Below are 21210 nucleotides of genomic sequence, written 5' to 3' on the forward strand. Positions count from 1 at the left end.
ACAAATATTGTGAACTTTCGTTTCATATATTTCCTATAATGATTGATCGATTGATTTGCCATTGTTGTATGGTTATTTTTTAACACCTCAAACTAAAATAACAACAAGGGTTTAAGGTCCCCTGTTTTGGAAGTATTTTTCGGCCATGTTTCCCATTTACGAGTACTCTTGCCCTTCTATTGTACAGATATGAGTTGGTCCATTTGTATATTCTTCCACTTACTCCAAATTTAGGAAGTTTCACAAGAAGGCCATCTTTCCAAACTTTGTCAAATGCTCTCTGAAGATCTACGAAGACAGCTAGGGTTACTACTTTCTTTGATTGAAATGCCTCCTCGACTACTTGAGATAGATGTGTTGTCTGATCTTCTGTGCTCTTGTACTGTTTAAAACCAGCTTGTTCATGACTAAGAATGTTCTCCGATCCCAAGTATGTCTGTAGGCGCTTGTTGATTATACGCTCCATTAATTTCCAACAACTGCTTGTTAGGCTAATTGGGCGGTAGCTTGAGGCTTTCGACTTGTTATTTCCCCTCTTCAGTATTGGCATCATTATGGCTTTTTTTCCAACATTGAGGGACTTGACCTTGTCTCCAGCTCAGGTTGAGAATCTCTAGCAAAGTTGTTAATGCTAAGGTGTCAAGGTGTTAAAGCATTTCATTGGTGATGTTATCTCGACCCGGTGCCTTTTTCATTTTCACTTTTCTGATGGCTGCCTTCATCTCAAACATGCATCGTGATATCTCTCTGCATAAGTTCCTGTGTTGGCACCTTTGATCTTTCTCTCAATTCAGTTCTTACTTCTTTTTTCCGTGATGGTGGTATATCAGTGTTGCTTTCTTTCTCATAGCCTTTAGAAAATGCATTTGCTGCCGCTTTGCCTATGGTTGTTTCTCATTCAACTTCTAGCGTGATCTTTTCACCTTTGCTTCCCTCATCATCCAGTGCTTTTGTCAAGTTCCAAAGCTTTTTTGTATCTTTTTCCATACCCATAGATGATGTTTTCTGTCTCCACCCTTTCCTTTGACATTAAGTCTTTGTTCTTAGATGTTTGGCATTGCACTTTTGGATTTTGATGTTATTTTCCTGACTGGGATTTAGTTCTGCGTCATCCCTTGCCCTTGTGACTGCCTCCTGTGGTGCCTGTATCTCACTTGACCAGTATGGCTTGTAGTCCTTTCTTACACCTCTTGGTATACTTTCCTGTGCTGCCTTTAATACAACACTATTAAATGCTTTCACTACATTATTAATATTCACTCCTTCTATTGCTATGACCCTTGTAAATTCATCTGTTCTAGCTTAAAACATACTCCAATTCGCCTTCTTGTAATTCTTTCTTGGTAGCTGAGAATACTCAGATGGTGTTGTTCCTGCAATGGATATCATGACAGGTCGATGATCGCTGCCTCCTTGCTGGTCACATACCTTTCTACTGATTTTATGGTGTATATCGTCAGTACAGAAAGCTAGATCTGGTGTGGTGGTTGAATGCCATCGACGAGAATAAAAAGTAGGCGCGTCAGTGGCGTCGTTGGCAAGGATAAGGTTGTTTCCTTTCTATCATTCCTGAAGACTTGGTATCCTCTGATCTTAGAGGGTTTGTCCTCTTGCGCTTGCAGATGTCTTTCTTCAATACAGTAGATGCTCACATTGTTTCATGAAGTGTTGACGTTCTTCTCTCTTGTTTGATACCCCTTCTGCATTCGACTGCACGATGTTAATATGTGGCTGCTCTTTTCTTTTTGGTTTGATCTTTCTATGGTCAGTAGCTCTCCTTGTTTGTCCCCTGACTCCACAAGACGAAACTAAGGTACCATCAGTAGCATTGGTTGGGCTCCTTCGAGACAGAGAGCCCGGCACTGCACCTGCCTGGTAGGTCATCACAGGGCGAGCACCAAATCGTTTGTTCATGGTTTCAAATGTCATTTTGGCTGTTTGTACGTGGTGTTGTGGTCTGTTCGAGTGCGCTGTATCCCCCAACACCTCCGTCTTCAGCACTTTAGATTTTCTGTCGGGGTTACCCCACCCTTAGCTTCTGAACAAAAGTTCTGATCCTGGAAGTACAGGAAGGAAGTTACAGATTCCTGGTTCTGGATTTTCCTCGAGGTTGTCTCCTGAAGCCTTTCCCTGTCGAAGGGTGTAGCCTTATTTTTCATTTACTTTTTTCGTGTTGTCGTTACTTAATCATATCAGATACCAAGTACTTGACTTAGTTTGACTAAATTAAGCTTTTTTAAGTACCCACTTACTACTGTAATATGTGCTATTTTAGTCTTATGAACACGATAGAGGGTTCAAAAATGTTAAGCACGATAACAAATATTGTGAATTTTCGTTTCATATATTTCTTATAATGATTGATCGATTCACGTTTCTCCAACATTTTTTTATTTTTATCACCTCAGACTAAAATAACAACAGGGGTTTAAGGTCCCATTAAAGGGGTATTTCAATGTATTCAAACATATAAATAATTTGGTATTGCTTTTTTGCATTAAGTTTTTAAAGTATTGTAACTTCATCTTTTTTAATTTTTTTTCTTTTAAGATATCTTATTATCTTGTTATATGTCTTTTGAGAGTAAATATAAATAACTACTGTTGTGTTGTTGTTCTTAATTGTATGCTTTCAAGGAAGAAGGGAGAAGACAAGTGTGTACATCACACCGTTTACTGTAGCATGTTTAATTGGGTAAACTGGTTTGATGAAGTGTGGAAGGTTCCGTCACCATTAGTGATGTTTGCAGAAACAAGTTTGACGAGGTTCCCTGTGGTAGAAAGTATAGTTATTTTCTGCGCCTTGTCATCGTCTGCTCTTCCTCCGACAAAAAAAAACGCAATTCTTATTAAACGTTTTGTATGAAACGGGAACAGATTGTTGTGGTCACTTTTTGTCATTTTCTAAATCGCCTAAGATAGTTTAACATGGCAATAATAAAGCTATACTTAGAGTGCCATGTATTATCTAAGATTATTATAGTTTCTTATTTATTCTACTTTATGTTATCCGAAGCCATCATCGTATATATGTTTTAATTTAGCTGATATTTTCATCATTATTTAATATTGTTTATATTACTCAGTTGATAAACAAGAAGATACAGAGGTAGTAGGGGCGGACAGGACAAGGTAGGCGACATCACACAGATTTGTCTTGTCTAAGCTTAGATTTCTGAATATGTTGATTTTGGAAACTAGAAAAAAAGTTTTATCTAACTTATTATTAATTTTGATGAAAAGTAAACAATTATAGAGATCACCAAACATTAAGTCATTAAAAGATGATAAAAATATCCAAATTATACTGTCAAATAAGTTCGAAAAGATTACAAACAGTGTTGTGCATAATGCGATGATATTACTTGTGACAACGTTCAAGTGATTTCACAAGTCCATGCGATGTGGTTTATTGTTATATTCCAGTTTTATGAGGAAATCTCTTAGAACATTGTTTTGTAAGTTTAATACAATTAAGATGTCTTTCACTACTTATTTAAAGGTGCGTTTACACTTTTTGAAAAATTTTGGTGATTTGTGAAAGTATTTACTATTTTGTATTTAGCCTATACTCTGGTGCATTTCAATAGATCCGTTCTTTTTTCAATTTTTATAGAAATGAAAAATTAGTTAGATTGTCTCATACTCTTATGTTTTAAGAGTATTTTCATTTTGTTTCTATTTGTTATTAATGTCTTTTCTCTTTCAGGAACTCGCCCTTTATTGTAAACCATTATCTATATGGCACCTTTACCCTTTATGGTAGACAATTATCTACAGATGAGATTACTTCTAACCTCTCTCAAAATCTGTCAGAATCTGTCAGGAAAACTGTTCTATGACAGCGGTTAGAACAGAAATCCTGACAGGGTCTGGCAGAGGCTGTCCTGGGTCATGATGACACACTTTGTCTAATTCCCTGACAGATCCTGACAGAAACTGTTCTGGGTCGAGACAAAGAAACACGAAAAGCTGTTCTAAACTGTCAGACCCCTGGACAGTTCCTGACACTAAATCTGTATTCTACGTGACGTCATTTAGAACAGGAAGTTTGATTAAAAAATGAAAACTGATCAAAAAAGAAGATTGTGTCTGTGTGTCGTGATTTAGAATAGCAATTCAGATTACAATTGTCGTTTTATTTCGAATATTTATATAAGCGCAGTCACTTACTTGTACACTGGAAACGCAGAAGTTATACCGTCTTCGCTTTGCGACTTTCACAGTACGTATAAACGATGGCGGAAATTACGTAAGAGATCGCTCGACGAAGTAGCAAAAAATCGTTACACCATCACACGAACAAGTTTTCAAAGTAACGAATCTGGAATGGCCATGGACATGAGAACGTATTGGCTGATAAAATTGCCCAATAGCCTCTTTTGAAATAGATATTCTCTCAGAATCTACTAAAATCTTGGCAATTTCCACATATGATGTTCGCCTTCTCGTAAATTATCGATCCTCTGTCTCAGATAAACTGAAATTCGGTGAACCTTTACGACTGGCATTACGATACGTGTCTTCTGGTGAACCAAAAAAGTTCTAAATGACGTAATTTGGAAGAATAGTATTATAATCTGTCAGGATCTGTTCTCGTTAGAAACTGTTCAGTAATAGAAACTGTTCAACGTAGAACAGTTCCTGATAGAGAAAGAGCGGTATCAGGACCCAGGACAGTTTATGATAGAGATTGTTTCAAGTCCTGACAGAGTCTGACAAGGTGTGTCATGGGTCTGGACAGTTCCTGACAGATTAGAACTGTTCTGACAGCAAACCCTGACAGGATCGAAGAGAGGTTAGAAGTAAACGCATCTGTACCTGGTCCCCTTATCCTTTATGGTAGACCATTATCTATCTGGCACCCTTACCCTTTATGATAGACCATTATCTATTTGGCCCCTTTATGTGATGACTTTTCATTCAGAATTGTCAACTTTCCTTTCATCTGTGGCAACATCCCTTCAGCACCTGCGTATGGAGTGTTCATATCAAAACTCATACGTTATGCCAGGGCTTGCCGTAACTACGCAGACTCTTTTGTATCGGGCTAGAACTCTAACAAATAGGCTTCTGGAACAAGGTTATGTTGCTACAAGATTGAAGTCATCACTACAGAAGTTTTATGGTCGTCATCATGAACTCGTGGATCGTTATGGTGTATCCATCTGCACATGAAAACTGATTTATTCAACGGGTCATAGTTTTCCTTTCCTCGTTTGTCTACCCCGGACTTGACTTTTTAAGAGCAACTCGGCGGGTGTTTCTAGAAAAGCAGAAGACGCTTACCCTACCGGTGCACCTGGTCCATGCTCCCAGTTTTAAGTGGAGTCCGAGTTGCTCATTTGCTTTTGTTACTTTGTATGTATGATTTTAGTTACTTTATGTTCTTTGTTGTGTATGTCTGCTTTCCATGTCTGGTCTTCGTCCCTGGATTAGATTCTTTTGATTACCGCTATAACCTTGGTTCCCTTGATTACTCTTTAACTGTAAATGACTATTGTAAAAGTAATCAAGGGAACCAAGGTTATAGCGTTATATAGGTTATATGCTAGATGTAAAAATGAAAAACCCTTTCAAATAACTCCGTCGTTAATACCTATCAAAGTATGTTACCTTTGAATGCAACAGGCCAACAATACAAAAACTATCTCGGTTTCCCCTTTCCGAAGTTAGATTATATTCTCATAACTAATGACTAACACTATGATTACTACAAAAAGTTGTTTAGTTAAGAGTAATAATTCTGGGTAGATACATACAGAATGAAGTTCGGTATTAGCCCAACAGTTGCATGTATCAAAATACCGTGTACTAGTGATTAAACATATTCTCTGTAAAAGTTTGAGACTTCTCGCCGTCAGCAGAATTCCTGGTGTCACGGTACGGATTTTTTTGTTTTGATTATCAGTAACAACTCTTAGGTCGCAGTATGGATGAAGATTAGAATAGCGTACACGTCATTTGTATACTGATTCACAAAAAAAATCAATTAGTTCGTTTATTTCATATTAGTTCATTTTATTTCATATAGTAATCCCGCCATTGGTCTACAAAAATAATGATATATTTGAAGAAAGAAATTATGCTGTCACGAATGTTACTACTCGTGAAATCATTTAATGTTAATCACTGTTCAGTAAAACGAAATTTGCGATAGAAGATCCTGTCTTTTTATTTTTTTTCCTTACGACCTGTCCTGTCAGCCTACATAACAATACAATGGTTGTTCCCTTAACCAACATGATTTATAACTATATGAATGTAAATCTTTATTATAAGTAAATAAAAGCCTAACTCATAAATTCTACAATGGTCATTCTGACATGAATGGATGGATATGGAAGAGATCTTGGGCTGAATATAAAAATGTATAATACATAATGAACTTTTCACCAAAAACATACAAACATAAACTGGAGATAAATTATACAACACAGCATCATTCTGTATAATATCAATGAACAACACATAGGAGTCATCTTAATGTATATTCTTAATTTTCTATACTACTCTTAAACATTCGTTTCAGTGTTAAATCAAGTCTCGAGGCAGATAAATCTCATTTCACTAAATTCACTAAAAATGTACTTCTTTATGGAAGTATAAGTTATGGAGATGACAGGAACTTGACTTACATCCTAGCTGCTCCAATATATATATATATATATATATAATTTACCTCTCTACCATGTCCATCTATGTATAATATTTGTCATATTTCTATCCATTACATGGCACATTTTTAACATTTTATTCCAAACATGTTTTAGGAACTCTCATCTGTCAGATCTCTAAACATCTATATACAACATAGCTACATTATGTATCACTTTTCAGGGAATCTACATCATTTATTGATCAGGAATCATTACTGCCTTCCTTGTTATCGTCACCAGGAGTTGTAATAGTAACTGCGGGCACATCGTCGCTAGTAAGTCCCTCCTTATCCCCTGTTTCATCTGACTTTGTTACCTCCCCTTGATTTTCAGATTTATTTCCATCGTCAGTTTCATCAGTCTTTTCTTGTTCATTGTCCTTTACTTCTTCTATATTGTCAGATTTCTTATCAACATTTTCGTCTTTCAATTCTTCAGTTTTATCTTCAATTTTAGCTTCCTCGTCGGCACTTTCGTCTTTCTTTTCTACGAGAGGAACTTCTTCAGCTCTATTTGACCTGAGTTTATTAAGAAACCGTAGACCACCTTTTTTCTTAGGTTTAGCCTCCTCGTTCTCTATTGATGCCTCGTCCTTAGATGTTTTATTTTTCTTGTCTTTCTTAGACTTTACTTCCCCATCTTCAGCATGTGATGCCTTATGGAACGTCATTTTTGCTTTAAATCCAGCAAACGATGGTCCTAGAAATTAAGCAGATTTATAGGTAAAACAATAATGTCTCCACAAATAACCACTTTGATACGGCTGTTTAGTTTACTCTTCCAACAAACAAGATTTTTCTTATTGTTTTTAAATGGTGGTGAGTAGAATGGTAGTTATTCAAATCTGTAGAATGCATGAGTGGTGCAATGATGTAGAAAAGATACATTGGTACTTATTTGATAATTCTATAAACGTAAGAGGTGTAGTGACTGGTGAGGTAATAGTTTGAGTCTAAAGAAGTAATACCTCTATGAACGTGAGAGGTGGGGTAGATATCGATGTATAGTGGGTGGTAGTTTAGGTATGTCGAATCGATACCTATAGTTGATTTTATTTCCAAATTAAAGGGCTCCATATGATGCATGGTGGACAATACAACAATCATGATTCATACAAAATGCACATACATTAGTTCTTGGTAAAAATTCCTCATACTTTGTAAAATATTAATTCCAAATACAGAAAAAGAAGTTTTCAAAATGTTGGAATTTTTGATCGACAACATATTTGTCAAGTGTGGCGGACGCAATTTTCAACGAACGGTCGGCATTCCAATGGCAACAAATTGTGCTCCTCTATTGGCTGACCTATTCCTTTACTCTTATGAGGCTGACTTTACAGCGGATCCGATCCAAAAGAAGGAACATCATTTAGCTCGATCCATTAATCTTTCCGCTATATAGATGACGTATTATCGTTATACAATCCTAGTTCCGGAGATTTGATACATCGCATCTACTCCAAAGAACTTGCGATAAAGGATACAACGGACACTGTGAAGTCAGCTTCATATCTTGACCTCAGTTAAAGAATGATAGTAACGGAAAACTACTGACCAAACTATACGACAAACGCGATGACTTTTCAATCCGTATTGTCAACTTTCCTTTCATCTGTGGTAACATCCCTACAGCACATGCGTATGGAGTTAGTTTTAATATCACAACTCATACGTTATGCCAGAGCTTGTCGTAACTACGAAGACTTTTTGTTTTGTATCGCGCTAGTCTACTTACAACTAGGCTTCTGGAACAGGGTTGTATTGCTAAAAGATTGAAGTCATCACTACAGAAGTTCTATGGTCATTATCATGAACTCGTGGATCGTTATGGTGTATCCATCTGCACCATGAAAACTGATTTGTTCAAGGTGTCATAGTTTTCCTTTCGTGTACCTTGGACTTGACTTTTTATGAGCAACTCGGCGGGTGTTTCTAGAAAAACGGGTGCCGCTTTCCCTACCGGTTCACCTAGTCCATGCTCCTAGTTCTTAGTGGAATCCGATTGGCTCATTTACTTTTGTTACTTTGTATGTATTATTTTTGGTTATTTTATGTTCTTTGTTGTATGTGTCTGTTTTCCATGTCTGGTCGTTGTCCCTGAATTGCATTCTTTAGATTTCCACTAGAAACTTGGTTCCCTTGATTACTCTTTATCCAACACACAAATTACAAGGCACTAAGATTTGTAATGATGAAAAGGACAGATTTGTTATGTAACAAGGAGTAAATCCTGGTAAAGACTGGGACATTATCCACAGACTTAACCCCTACATTAGACTCTAACTCAATTTCGATGTTTCTTTTATATTATTTTATTGAATTAACTTCTAAATGTAATTATTTATATATAATTTGATGTAGTTAATGTTTTTGTTCTATGCCGCCTCGTACTACAAGTAAAATAGTCAGACAATGCAACCTCGTAAAACAAGTAAAATGATAAACACATGACCAACATTTCGTGCAACACATAGGTTGCGTCTATTCAGAAATATGAAAAACTAGTCCAATCAAAATCGAAATAAATAACGGAAACTCCATTTTATCATCGTTTGACCACAGTTTGACCATTTATGGTGTTATTTCACCACTCACTATCGCTCGAGATAAAATAGTTCGACATAAACGTCAGCCCGTGCTAAGACAATGATAAAACAGTTTTCGTGATTCATTTCGATTTTTGATAGGACTAGTTTCTCATATTTTTGAATAGACGCAACCTATGTGTTGAATTCTAAATTCTTAAAGTAGGAGCAGTCGTACATGAGAATAGAAAATGTTTTTTATCGTCAATCTCGGGGTTGTACACCTTAGGCATCGTCTTTATTTTTTGGTACGTAATAGGTGTAGCGATGTAGAATCGATACCTCTGTGCCTATAGAATTTTCCTACCCCCCTGTGAAAGTGACAGGTGTACATGGTAGTTGTTGAAGTATGTAGAATTGTTCCCTCGATGAACGTGAGAGGTGTGGTAGTTCATTAAATATGTAAAATTGATACCTTTATGAACATGGGAGGTTGGATAGTTGTGTATATCTCTGCGGAATGGTTTGTTCTTGTAATAACACCATGTGATTAGAAGCATGATCAGGAACATAACGGCAAGACATACACCCACTAGGATCCCTTCTACACGTGATCTGCTACGGGCTCCGTCTTCACGCTCTTTCTTTGCGTCTACAAGTAATCAGATTAAGCAGAATGATTCCGCACCTGACAATAACAAGTCTGTTGATAGCAGTTTTTATATAACTGGAATTACTGTCCACAGAGGGAATCAAAGTAGGTGAAACAAGAGTTCATGGCTTGCGATGAAGCATTATAAATATTCCCGTATACAACATTGACAAGCCTTATAAGGTTCCTTGGTTAACTCAGATTAATTCAAAGTGCGGTCAGCACTGGAGGTGTTTTATTCTAGTTAAAATTTTAGCATGAACAAACTTACAATGATTACATGATGTAAAATAAAACTATAATCATACATTTACATTTCCCATAATATTTAGTATAATTTTTCCTGACATGTAAAAACTGAAGGTTTATCAATACTACTGATTTCTGAAGTACAAACTGTAATCAACTTCACACACATTTGCGTATTTCATTCCTTTTCACCTTTTTCACAACGTTTTAAACCTGTGCAAAAGTAAATTTGCAATCACATTCAAAATTATTTCAAAAAAGTATTATCCTACACTGTAATTATACTCAAACAGAACCAATTTCAGCTTACGAAAACAATTTCATTGATCAATATAAGATTTACAAAACTATACACTTTTTATCAATTTGAATTTTGCCGCCAATTTTACTTGATTAAAATCACTGCTCTTCACTTCCTGTTCATTAATCACAAAGTATTAATGTTGACTGATAATTGTGTTAAATGGAACACGGTGAGCACATTTAATGCTTCTTGACACATTACTGCAAGAACTCAATTCCCAAAATGCTATTTTTTTTATTAATCATCTTTCAAGGCCAAAAAGGAATCCCATAAAACTTCAGATCATTTGAAGACTAGTTCTTAATTCTATTTGCAGAAATAATAGAATATGATTGAGCTGAATTATTGCCATAAACATATTTTCAGGTTATAGAAGATGTGTTGAATGATAGAAAAGGAATTACATTTGGACTAAATTTTTGTGTAGTGTTCAGAAACAGTAAGGAAATTCCAGGCATGAACCGGCGAAATAAGATATTTTGATCCTAAAGGGCCAAAAAAAAAAAAAATCTACATTTTCTTTCTTTGTCTACTTTTCTTTTTTTCCTGGTCCCTTTTATTTGGTCCCCTCCTTAGGCTTAGTATCATTTATATTGCTTCTTTAGAAAGGCTGCCTGTCATTGTCAGCAAATATGATTTAGAAAGCTTTTTTGAAGGCCCTAAAATAACAAAGTAAATTGTAATACACATCTTCATGTAAATCCATTAATTATGAAGATAAATTGTAAATAGCTACCTTGTCTGGCCTTTATATCTTTACCAAAGGGCGAATCATCACAGATCGGATTGACTTCAATAGAGAAGTTGTAATGACGCTTTGACATCTCCTTGTTGTAGAAATACGACTCGGCAATCTCTACCGCCATAGCATTAGTATCGAAACACCACTCCCGAGGGAGTCGATGGAAACAGCTCATCTCCTGTAGGCATAAAGTGTGAAGATTATAAGAATAGGGGAAGACAATGATTCGTTTTAATGATGTTTGTTCACATTTAATTTACTAAAATAGTGTTTTTAATCTTTAATTCTGTTTATGCAATAGTGAAATCTGTAAAGACCTGCACGTCATATCCCATATCTGGTCTTGATAAAATATAAGGCTCTCTTTATAATCTTTAAAATATAGCCATATTTGCCATTTTATTGTAAAAAATGTTCATAGGTAACCGACCAAAACAACTTCGTTGGGGGAGAAGGATTAAGTAGGACAAAAATATCCCCAGTATAATGGTAACATAAAACAACAAAAACAACATAGATCACTGGCATTGAGCTCTCTTTAGTGGCTTGGTTGTTTACAGGGGGTTTAAATATTGTCCAAACACAAATGTATTCGAATTATTTCCATCTTTTGTCGTTTTATTTTCCCTAGTTAAACGAAATGAAAGCTTACTTTATATGGGTCATCATCTTTACCAAAAGCCATGCCTTTGAGTTGAACTTTGGCATGACATATGTCTATGTATTGTGACGTCACAGACATGCACATGCCGTGACATTTCTTGTTATCTTTCTTAATGGCATAAATAAGACCGGAACAGAAACCGATGTTGGTTCGCCCAGAACTTTTTAGAATAATTCTTTCATCTGGTTGGATTTCAATCGTTTTGCCACAGTGGTTGTTGGAAGAATCGTCTAAATTGTACATTGCTAAAAAGACAAATAAAGTATGTATAATATAACCATTGCATACGTAAATATCCTACAAGTAGTTCCGACGCTTGAGATCGCTTTGGCACCACTCTTCATTTGTAAGAATATCTTACTCTGAATATGTAACTTATTTTAAGTTTAAAAAAACTTATTTTCAGATAACTTTTGGAGTTGGATCATTTGATCTAAATAAAATAGAACTTTTTTTATAAATGAAGTCCACCGCACACAACTCTGAAGCTTTTCTTTGATAGATATTTAACTTAAGCGTAATTTGTTATTTGAATATATATTTCCTGGGATGGCTTGGATCGTCAGATTAAACGATCCTACTACTATATGATTAATAATCTAAAGATAAATCTTGACCGTAGACATTATAATAACATGAAGCTTAAGATTTACCTTGAGCGTAAATTCCACAGACTACAGCAGATAACAGGCAAACCACAACACTATAACTTGCCATTGTTCCTGCAAGAGATAGATCAACTATAGAATATACTATATCATGTGAAATTAAGCATATTGTCGTATATATATCTACTCCCAGACGTTAGACATGCTTTTATAGCTGTGTCATTATAATTACGAAGGGAATATGAATGAAGGATGTATCAGAATGCTAGCTACATTTTGTACTTTTATAATTACGAATCAATAAGTTCTACTGCTGGTTACAGGATCATCAGATAAATCTTCAATGTAATTACATATCGCAACCTTAACAACGTGTATTTAGAATACAACACGGTAGAAAACATAACAAAATCTGAGGCGAATCAATCAATACTTAGGATGTTCATTGTGTATCACTTGGAGCCTGATTCCAAATCGATTCCGATCACAAATGTATAAACTAGAGTGATTGGATCAGACAATACATACGATGTCTAATGAATTTACATTTTTCTTTTTGAAAATCCATATATATTCATTTATTTCTATAATGAAAAGTTAACACAATCTATTGTTGGCAATACCAAGGTTACAGGGTTTCATGCCTAACAGATTGTCATTGTTAAAAATCATATTGCTCACATATCTTCTGTTATTTGTGGGTTTTCTTTGGGGAATTGTATTTCAGCGTTTTGTTTTTCTAGTGGTTTTTGTGTGTTTTTTTCCTGTCCTGTTATTGTCTCTTGAGCTAAATGATTAAGATAGGGCTGTATCCATACTAGCACATCTCAAACACTAGACTAGTATCACCTGCTAAGCTTAGTACTCTGCCTTAATATTAAATCCTCAGTAAGGAAAAAAAGAAACATTTCATTCTAAGACCTCTAGGCTCTATCTGACAAATATTTTCCCATTTTTCTAGACTTTACCATCATCGAGCAGCACGCCGAGTGTCCTGCAATTTAAGTAGCTCGCCCCTCCAAGAGCATCGGCGCTCAACCCTGTTTTAGTAGTGTTTGTGTTGTTGGAGTCTCTGTACATGTATTTATCAGTTACATTTTTTTTTTGTTTTGCGTTGTGTGATTTTTGGTGCACCTGGTCCATGCTCCCAGTTTTAGTGGAGTCCGAGCTGCTCATTTACTTTTGTTATTTTGTATGTATGATTTTAGTTACTTTATGTTCTTTGTTGTGTATGTCTGTTTTCCATGTCTGGTCTTTGTCCCTGGATTAGATTCTCTTGATTACCGCTATAACCTTGGTTCCCTTGTTTACTCTTTCAAAGTATTGCTGTATAGCATTGTCTTGTAAATGTTTCCGGTGTTTTCCTCTAAGCGTTTCCGGTATTGTCCAGTAAGTGTTCCCGATATTGTCGTGTAGGTTTTCCCGGTATTGTCATGTTGGTGTTCCCGATATTGTCCTGTAAGCGTTCCCGCTATTGCCTTGTAGGCGATCCCGGGGTTGTCCTGTAATCGTTTCCGGTATTGTCCTATAGGTGTTCCTGGTATTGTCATGTAGGCATTCCCGGTATTATCTTGTAGATGTTCCCGATATTGTCTTGTAAGTTTTACCGGTATTGTCCTGTAAGCGTTCTCGCTATTGCCTTGTAGGCGATCCCCGGCTTGTCCTGTAATTGTTTCCGGTATTGTCCTGTAGGTGTTCCCGGTATTGTCCTGTAGGCGTTCCCAGTATTGTACTGTATAGGCGATTCCGGTATTATCCGTAGTTGTTCCCGGTATTGTTTTGTAGGCGTTCACGGTATGATCCTGTAGTTGTTTCTGGTAGTGCCTAGTTGATGTTCCCGGCATTGTCATGTAGGTGTATCCGGTAGCCTGAGTTCTGTGGGTGTTCTTGGTATTGCCTTGTAGTTGTTCCCGGTATTATCTTGTAGGCGTTCTCGGTAGGGTCCTGTAGGCGTTCTCGATATGTTATTATAGGTGATCCCGGTTTTGTCTTTTAGACGTTCCCGGTATTATTTTGTCCACGGATTTCAATCATTCGTACCTCCTGAATTAAATTTTCAACTCACATCTACCTTTAGCACACGGTGTTTACTTGTATATCTGCTGTTTTATATGATGCTGAAATCTAAATAATTGCCCCGTCTTAATTTTTGATATCCAAGCCAGTATAATTTTACTCAAAGAAAATGTTTAAAGATAATTTTCAAATTTATAACGAGAAGAACAACAAGTCACAAGGACGATTTGATACAATTTCATTAGATGTATGAAATACTACTAGAAATAACTGCAGGATAGTGATGTAGTTTGTTGGTAAAACAAGTCAACGACAGTCACTCTCATAGTACGTGGGCTGAGATAATCCCCCGTGCGCCCACAACTCATCAACCAAAACATAATTTTCAGGTACCCTTATACCTTCTATTTACGAATCTTTTTGTCGCCAAAAAATAAACTGAAGCATTCTTGTATTTTTTGGCTACGTTTCATACCACGTTGAGGCAAAAAACTATTTTTAAAGTTTTTTTTTTATTCTACGAACATCTTCTTTCTACAGAACGAAGTAAACATACAAATGTATGCATCATTATGCAGCTCAATGTCTCAGCTTTACAATAGCACCAAGAAAGAACACTTAGAATTAGCGGTAAAATGAAAAAAATGTACCCCTACTCCGCCGACATATTTTTTCGAGCACCCCCCCCCCCACCTACACACAAACACACTCATCAACTTCATGGTGATTTTTAGGTACCTTTATACCTTTATACCTTCCATTACCGGATCAATTTGTCGCCAAAGAATATTCTCGGATTCTTTTTTTTAGTATAAGCCTATATTTGTACCCTACTGGGTCAAAAAGCCAAGATTTCTGTGACTTAAATGTTTGAGCGTCTTAGCCTTCCTGGGATAACATGTGTGAAAAAACTAAGATATCATCGTTAAGCCCAATGTCTCAGCTTTACAATGGTACCAGGAAAGGTGTGGTAACACTTAGGGTTTTGTGGTAAAATGAAAAAATCTATTCCCACCCGCCGAAAAATCGCTTAAATTAATATATTTTTCAATGTCAAAACCCATAGAGTATTTAAGCTCCAGTAAAAAATGGCTTATTTGGTATTTTCTGTTTAGTATTATCACATTTTATACTTCTGGGATTCTTTTGATGAATTTTGGCGATTTTGGTAGTCAGAATTTATGGGAAAAAATGCGAAAAATGGGATTTTCGATTTTTCGGTCAAAAGTCACAATAATTCGAACTGTACAAGTTATTACTCAAATAAAACGTCTCAAACTTGATATTATTCGATAGATAATTCAATTTCCTACATAGATAAATCACGAAAAACTAAATTTCAAGAATGCATTTTTAGAAAATGTTAAAATTACTACCCCTACACCTAGAAAACTGGTCTCGGTATCAAACAGAATTCTCATTCACAGCATACTGACACCGTAGAACTCATGTTTTATGCATTCATAATTAAGTTAATGATGTACCTAACATATCTGATCAATTCGGATGCTTAGAGTTTATTTTTGGGTTGACAATTACTATAAATTTGGAAAAAAAGAAATTTTCAGAATTTCAGAATTTCTTCTATATCACCCTATATTTCGCTTTTCCTCAGAATACCGTAGTTCAATCAAGCTTTTAGGTGATACAGTACAATAATATGATGTCTTAGCTTCAAAATGAGCCCAAGTAATAAATATTTGAACTTTTCTAAGTCAAGTTAGGTGAAAACTTGCCTCCCCTACCTATGATAAAAAATTCATCAACATGAACCCAAATGTTAATAATTAATATGTAGACGGTTTACTATAGACATGTTGGGTACTATTGCTTTATTCATCGATGTATCCAACATATTTGCTCATTTCAGCGGCGTATTTTTCAGCTTCAATGAGACAATAATGAGTTTTTTTAATAAAAAAGGGTATTCTCAGAATTTCATACTTCCTTCCATTTCACCTATAACTGGCATTTTTTTTCAAATACTGTACTTCAAATAAGCTTTTGTATATTCAAATACGATCAAATTGTTTCTTAGCTTTGTAATGAGCCCAAGCAATATATTTTAACTTTTCCAAGTCCAATTAGGTAAAAGATTTCCACCCCCACCCATGATAAAATGCCTCAATATGAACCAAAATGTTAATTATTAGCACATAATCGATGTAAAAAAGCATGTTGGGTACTATTGCTTTTAATTATCGATGTATTCAACATAACGTCTCATTTCAGGCGAGGTATTTTTTGTTTCAAGCTGACAATAACGAGTTTTTCATGAAATTGGTAATTTTCGGCATTTAATATTTCGCCTGTAATGGGCAATGTTTTTCAAGTCCACTACTTCAAACAAGTTTTTGTATATTCAAACACATTTATGTAGCAGCTTACCTTTCTAATGAGCCAAGGCAATCCGCAACTAAACGTATTCCAGACCATTTGGGCGAAAGAATGCTACCCCTACCCACTAAAATCTGCCCCAGGTGAAAGATAATGATCATTTTTAGAATACATGGACTGTACGCAATGTCTGTCTTGTATTTATTATGGAGATCTTCTTGTAACAATCACACTGTCAAGCAAAATTATGCTTTTATTGCCCCGAAGACGACAAAATATTACAAAAAAGGGAAATTTAAGAATAAAACAGATGATCACGCATTTTAGCATGTAAATTGTATAGTTTTTGTTTACAATATCACAATTTTTACTTGATTTGATTTTGTTTGCTACTTTTATTTTTATACATATAAGGTTTCAAAGAAGCAACTACGATGAATGTTTGGCATACATATATCCATCACCATTTAAAAAATGCAAATCTACCACATACGAATTCTGGTTTTTTCACGGAAATTTTAGTGGGTATGGGGTACCATTCTTTCGCCTTTATGGCTTGGAATTCGTTAAAGTATGTGATGCCTTGGCTCGTGAGAAAGCTTAGATGCTATATAGATGTGTGTATATACAAAATTGTGTTTGATGTTGCTAAGAGTGCTTAAAAAAAAAATACAACTACCGTAGAAATGGAAGAAAAGATGAAAATCCAAAAATTCTTAATTTTGTGAAAAACTCATTATTGTCGTACTGAAACTGAAAAATACGCACCTGAAATGAGCAGGTATTTTGAATACATCGACAATTAAAACAATAGTACCCAATATGTCTATTGTATACCATTTATATGCCAAAAATTTTAGTTTATGTTGATGCATTTTTATCATGGGTAGGGGTGGCAATTTTTCACCTAACTTGACTTGGAAAAGTTCAAATATTTATTACTTGGGCTCATTTTGAACCTAAGACATTGTAATAATGAATCGTATCACACAAAGGCTTTTTTAAACTACAGTATTCTGAAAAAAGACAATGTCGGGTGATATAGTAAAAAATTCTAAAATTCTGAAAATTCCCATTTTCCGATCTTATAGTAATTTCGCCCCAAATGGAAAATGTTAGCGCCTGAATTGATCAGATATATTATATACATCATTATTTTAATTATTAAAGCCCAAAATATGAGTTCTACAATGTCAGTATGCTGTGAATGAGAATTCTGTTTGATAACTGAGACCAGTTTTCTAGGGGTAGGGTAATATTTTTAACACTTTTTTAAAATTGTTTCTTGATAATTAGTTTTTCGTGGTTTATCTATGTAGAAAATTGATTTATATATCGAATGATTCCAAGTTTGAGACGTTTCAGTTAAGTAATAACTTGTAGAGTCGAATTTTTGCGACCTTTGACATTTTTTCCCATAAATTCTGACTACCAAAATCGCCAAAATTCATCAAAAGAATCCCAGAAGTATAAAATGTGATAATAATAAACAGAAAATACCAAATAAGCCATTTTTTACTGGAACATAAATACTCTATGGGTTTTGACATTGAAAAATATATTAATTTAAGCGATTTTTCGGCGGGGTGGGAATACATTGTTTTTCATTTTACTACAAAACCCTCAGTGTTATCGTAACTTTCTTGGTACCATTGTTAAGCTGAGACATTGTTAAGTTTTTGCACACGTTATCCCAGGAAGGCTAAGACGCTCAAACATTTAAGTCACAGAAATCTTGGCTTTTTGACCCAGTAGGGTACAAATATAGGCTTATACTAAAACAAGAATCCAAGAATATTCTTTGGCGACAAACTGATTTGGTAATGGGAGGTATAAAGGTACCTAAAAATCAACATGAAGTTGATGGGTGGGGTGGGGGTGCACGGTGGACCCTGCCAGCCCATGGACTATTAGTTCTCAGTTATTGGATAAAAGGTAAAGTATATATCTGTGGTATTTCTTGTTTCTATTAAGTACGATATTATTTGCAGGAGAGTAAGGAAGCCTTAAGATTACTATGCACTGTTCACACTAAGTACATTTCTTGCTAATATTTATGAATAGATTAACTTAGTAATATAAAGGGCTACGTTTACATGTACATATTTTACTGCAGCTAATACATCATATTGAAAACTATCCCCGCCATTTCGACATCATACCTGCTATAATACGCTTCATGCAAAATTGAAATAACTCTTTTCCCCACTTGTCATTGTTTGGTTTTCACCTTTAGTTTACTATTATACTGCTGGAGTATAAAGGGGCAATTAACTATTTCGCTGTACCTGTGTATAATGTTTAGGGGCCAGCTGCAGTCTGTCCTGTGGTGTGAGTGTTTCTTCGTCGTTCATTGAGGACCAAAGGGTGGCCTTGAGCTGACATTTTCTATCCTGGTGGGTTTTTTGTCTCTTCGACATATACTCCATATTCATTCTCATTATATCATACACATTATTTGATTTGAGGGATGTCCACTACTATCTAGAAATTTGGGTATAATGTTTCCTATAGTTTTGAATAACAACTGTGTTATTCCTCACTGTTTCCTTTTTTTCATGTTCCCAACTTCATTATTCCGTAACCATAAATACTTAAAAGGTCTAGTTTTCAATCATACACCTAAAACCATTAAAGAAACTCAAATGTTTCAAGCATAAAGAAGTGTAGATCTGACCTTGACCAATATTCTTAAAAGGCCAATGATTTATCAATCAGTGAATCACCAGATAAAGTTATGTAAATAGTGCCTCGCGATTGTTTATCAATTATAGATTTCTGTTAATAAATGTTTTTAGACATCAAGATTCTTACACAGAAAATCATAATAATGTAAATCTAGTAAAAAACCCACACAAAATTTAAGGGATTCAATATTAATCTCTTTTAATAAATGACTTGTGTTACAAATGATGGATTGGTGCACTTGATGCTCCTTAAACATATGCCTTTTTTGAAAGTTTTTTTTTTAAATTCTGCTTATCACTATTTTTTTTTATTGTTAACTCAGTCATGCACTGCATTGAGGATCCTACTAGCAGTGACTGAATGGAACAATGGATAGGTCTTATTTTAATTAGATTAACTATATTTAAACTATTTTTTCTAAAAATCCTTCTAGTATATGTGTGTCACGAATATGCTTCTTCTAATAAGAGCTCACATGAGAATACCTTAAAATGACTCTGTGGAGACACCTAAAGTTTTTTGCTAACTATTATTGACCTTGATCTCCGCCTGGTAATGACGTATATTACTTTATAATTTTATGAATAATTCATGCTGTGATCAGGACTGCCTTTATTGCACATTAATTGGTAAATAAAAAATGTATCTGCATAGTGAAGTTCTTTTAAAAACGATACTTTGTGGTTTCGTCTGAATCCATTCGCTATACTCACAATATCAGGGTTATTTTGTCCACTTGTGTCGACACCAAGGTGGAACAGGACCTCTGATATTGTGAGGAGCATATATTTCAATTACTCAATCATGTACAACACCCGGAGTTTCTATATTCGATCATCAGTTGTAGTCTAAAAAATACACAGGGAACACAAAACCAGCACTAGTTCGTCGTCGAGATGTGTACTTTCACAATTCATACCTGTGATATTATCTGTGAAGCGTTTGTAATCCCGTTAGAGAATCAATACGTCAGCTGCTCAATCATTGTTATAATGAACTGCGATTTTACCCCTTGTTACAAAAAACTACCTTTTCTCATTTAATGCCGACTTGAAATGTGGTCTTCGGTTGATACAATGCACATTTAACATTTAGTTCGTATTAACATGAAAATACTTAATAATTTGTTGTAAATGTCAAACTTTTTATCATAAAAGTATATCGATCCATTACATAGGCTGATAAAGCTACGATTCATCATCATTTGGAATTCCAAATATCATTCAATCTTGTTTTTGCTGTATAACATATATCATTTTTCGATATTGTGTATTTGTTAATAGTGCATGGTAAATGTGAAATACGTGGGTAGTAAATCATTTTAAGCCAGCTGCTGAGGCAACATGCGGAAAAATTTACATAAAATATGCGACCATCTTTCTATTGTAGGACATTTCCATTAAAAAGTAAATTGTCAAAAATTAAAAATCCACTTACCGTTGATACGATTTCTGTGCAAAAATATGAATAATATAAACCATCAAACACAATACGAACGTGAATCAATCTCGAAGCGTCCGCGCTTTGTGACCCAAATACAAAACCACAGATGCCATCCGGCTTTTGATTCGTTGTTTTAGAATCTGAGGCTCTATACGGAAATCATTATTTTAGCAATCAATTAACATCAATTACAGCTCCTGACACGTATTATAATCTTAACAATATTTTCTAAAAATCAATATCAGATATGTATCAGTTATTTATCAATCCCGCAGGTGGTGTGGCGAAAACGACTCCTCCATGCCGGAAGCTTTTTACAATT

The 21210-nt window shown here is 35.1% G+C and overlaps 1 protein-coding gene across 5 annotated transcripts; it reads right to left on the minus strand.

Moving 5' to 3' along the window:
• Window positions 1-6258: 6258 nt before the first annotated feature.
• Window positions 6259-21138, minus strand: LOC148626866 (uncharacterized). 5 transcript variants are annotated; one of them, XM_088552010.1, is made up of 7 exons: window positions 20883-21138; window positions 14476-14528; window positions 12450-12518; window positions 11785-12041; window positions 11127-11310; window positions 9661-9837; window positions 6259-7357 (listed from the first exon to the last, which is right to left on the minus strand). In XM_088552010.1, the coding sequence occupies exons 3-7, from the start codon at window positions 12511-12513 to the stop codon at window positions 6861-6863; spliced, it is 1179 nt and encodes a 392-aa protein (XP_088408136.1). In that variant the 5' UTR covers window positions 12514-12518; window positions 14476-14528; window positions 20883-21138; the 3' UTR covers window positions 6259-6860. The 5 variants fall into 5 exon arrangements, with proteins under 5 accessions (XP_088408136.1, XP_088407976.1, XP_088408055.1 ...); XM_088551850.1 differs by having other exon boundaries at window positions 14470-14528; XM_088551929.1 differs by having other exon boundaries at window positions 14445-14528.
• Window positions 21139-21210: the final 72 nt, after the last annotated feature.

The sequence above is a fragment of the Perna viridis genome, chromosome 1 (assembly GCF_037379345.1).
Source record: "Perna viridis isolate PV_CMFRI_1.1 ecotype Kerala chromosome 1, ASM3737934v1, whole genome shotgun sequence".
Lineage (NCBI taxonomy): Eukaryota > Metazoa > Mollusca > Bivalvia > Mytilida > Mytilidae > Perna > Perna viridis.

What these genes read in the sequence shown, in the direction of transcription:
- LOC148626866 (XM_088552010.1), bottom strand. Translation starts at nt 12,513, where the DNA reads ATGGCAAGTTATAGTGTTGTGGTTTGCCTGTTATCTGCTGTAGTCTGT. An exon ending in CTGTGGAATTTACGCTCAAG is followed by an intron (nt 12,042 to 12,449) that starts GTAAATCTTAAG and finishes TTGTCTTTTTAG; the next exon opens with CAATGTACAATTTAGACGAT. An exon ending in AGATATAAAGGCCAGACAAG is followed by an intron (nt 9,838 to 11,126) that starts GTAGCTATTTAC and finishes GATTACTTGTAG; the next exon opens with ACGCAAAGAAAGAGCGTGAA.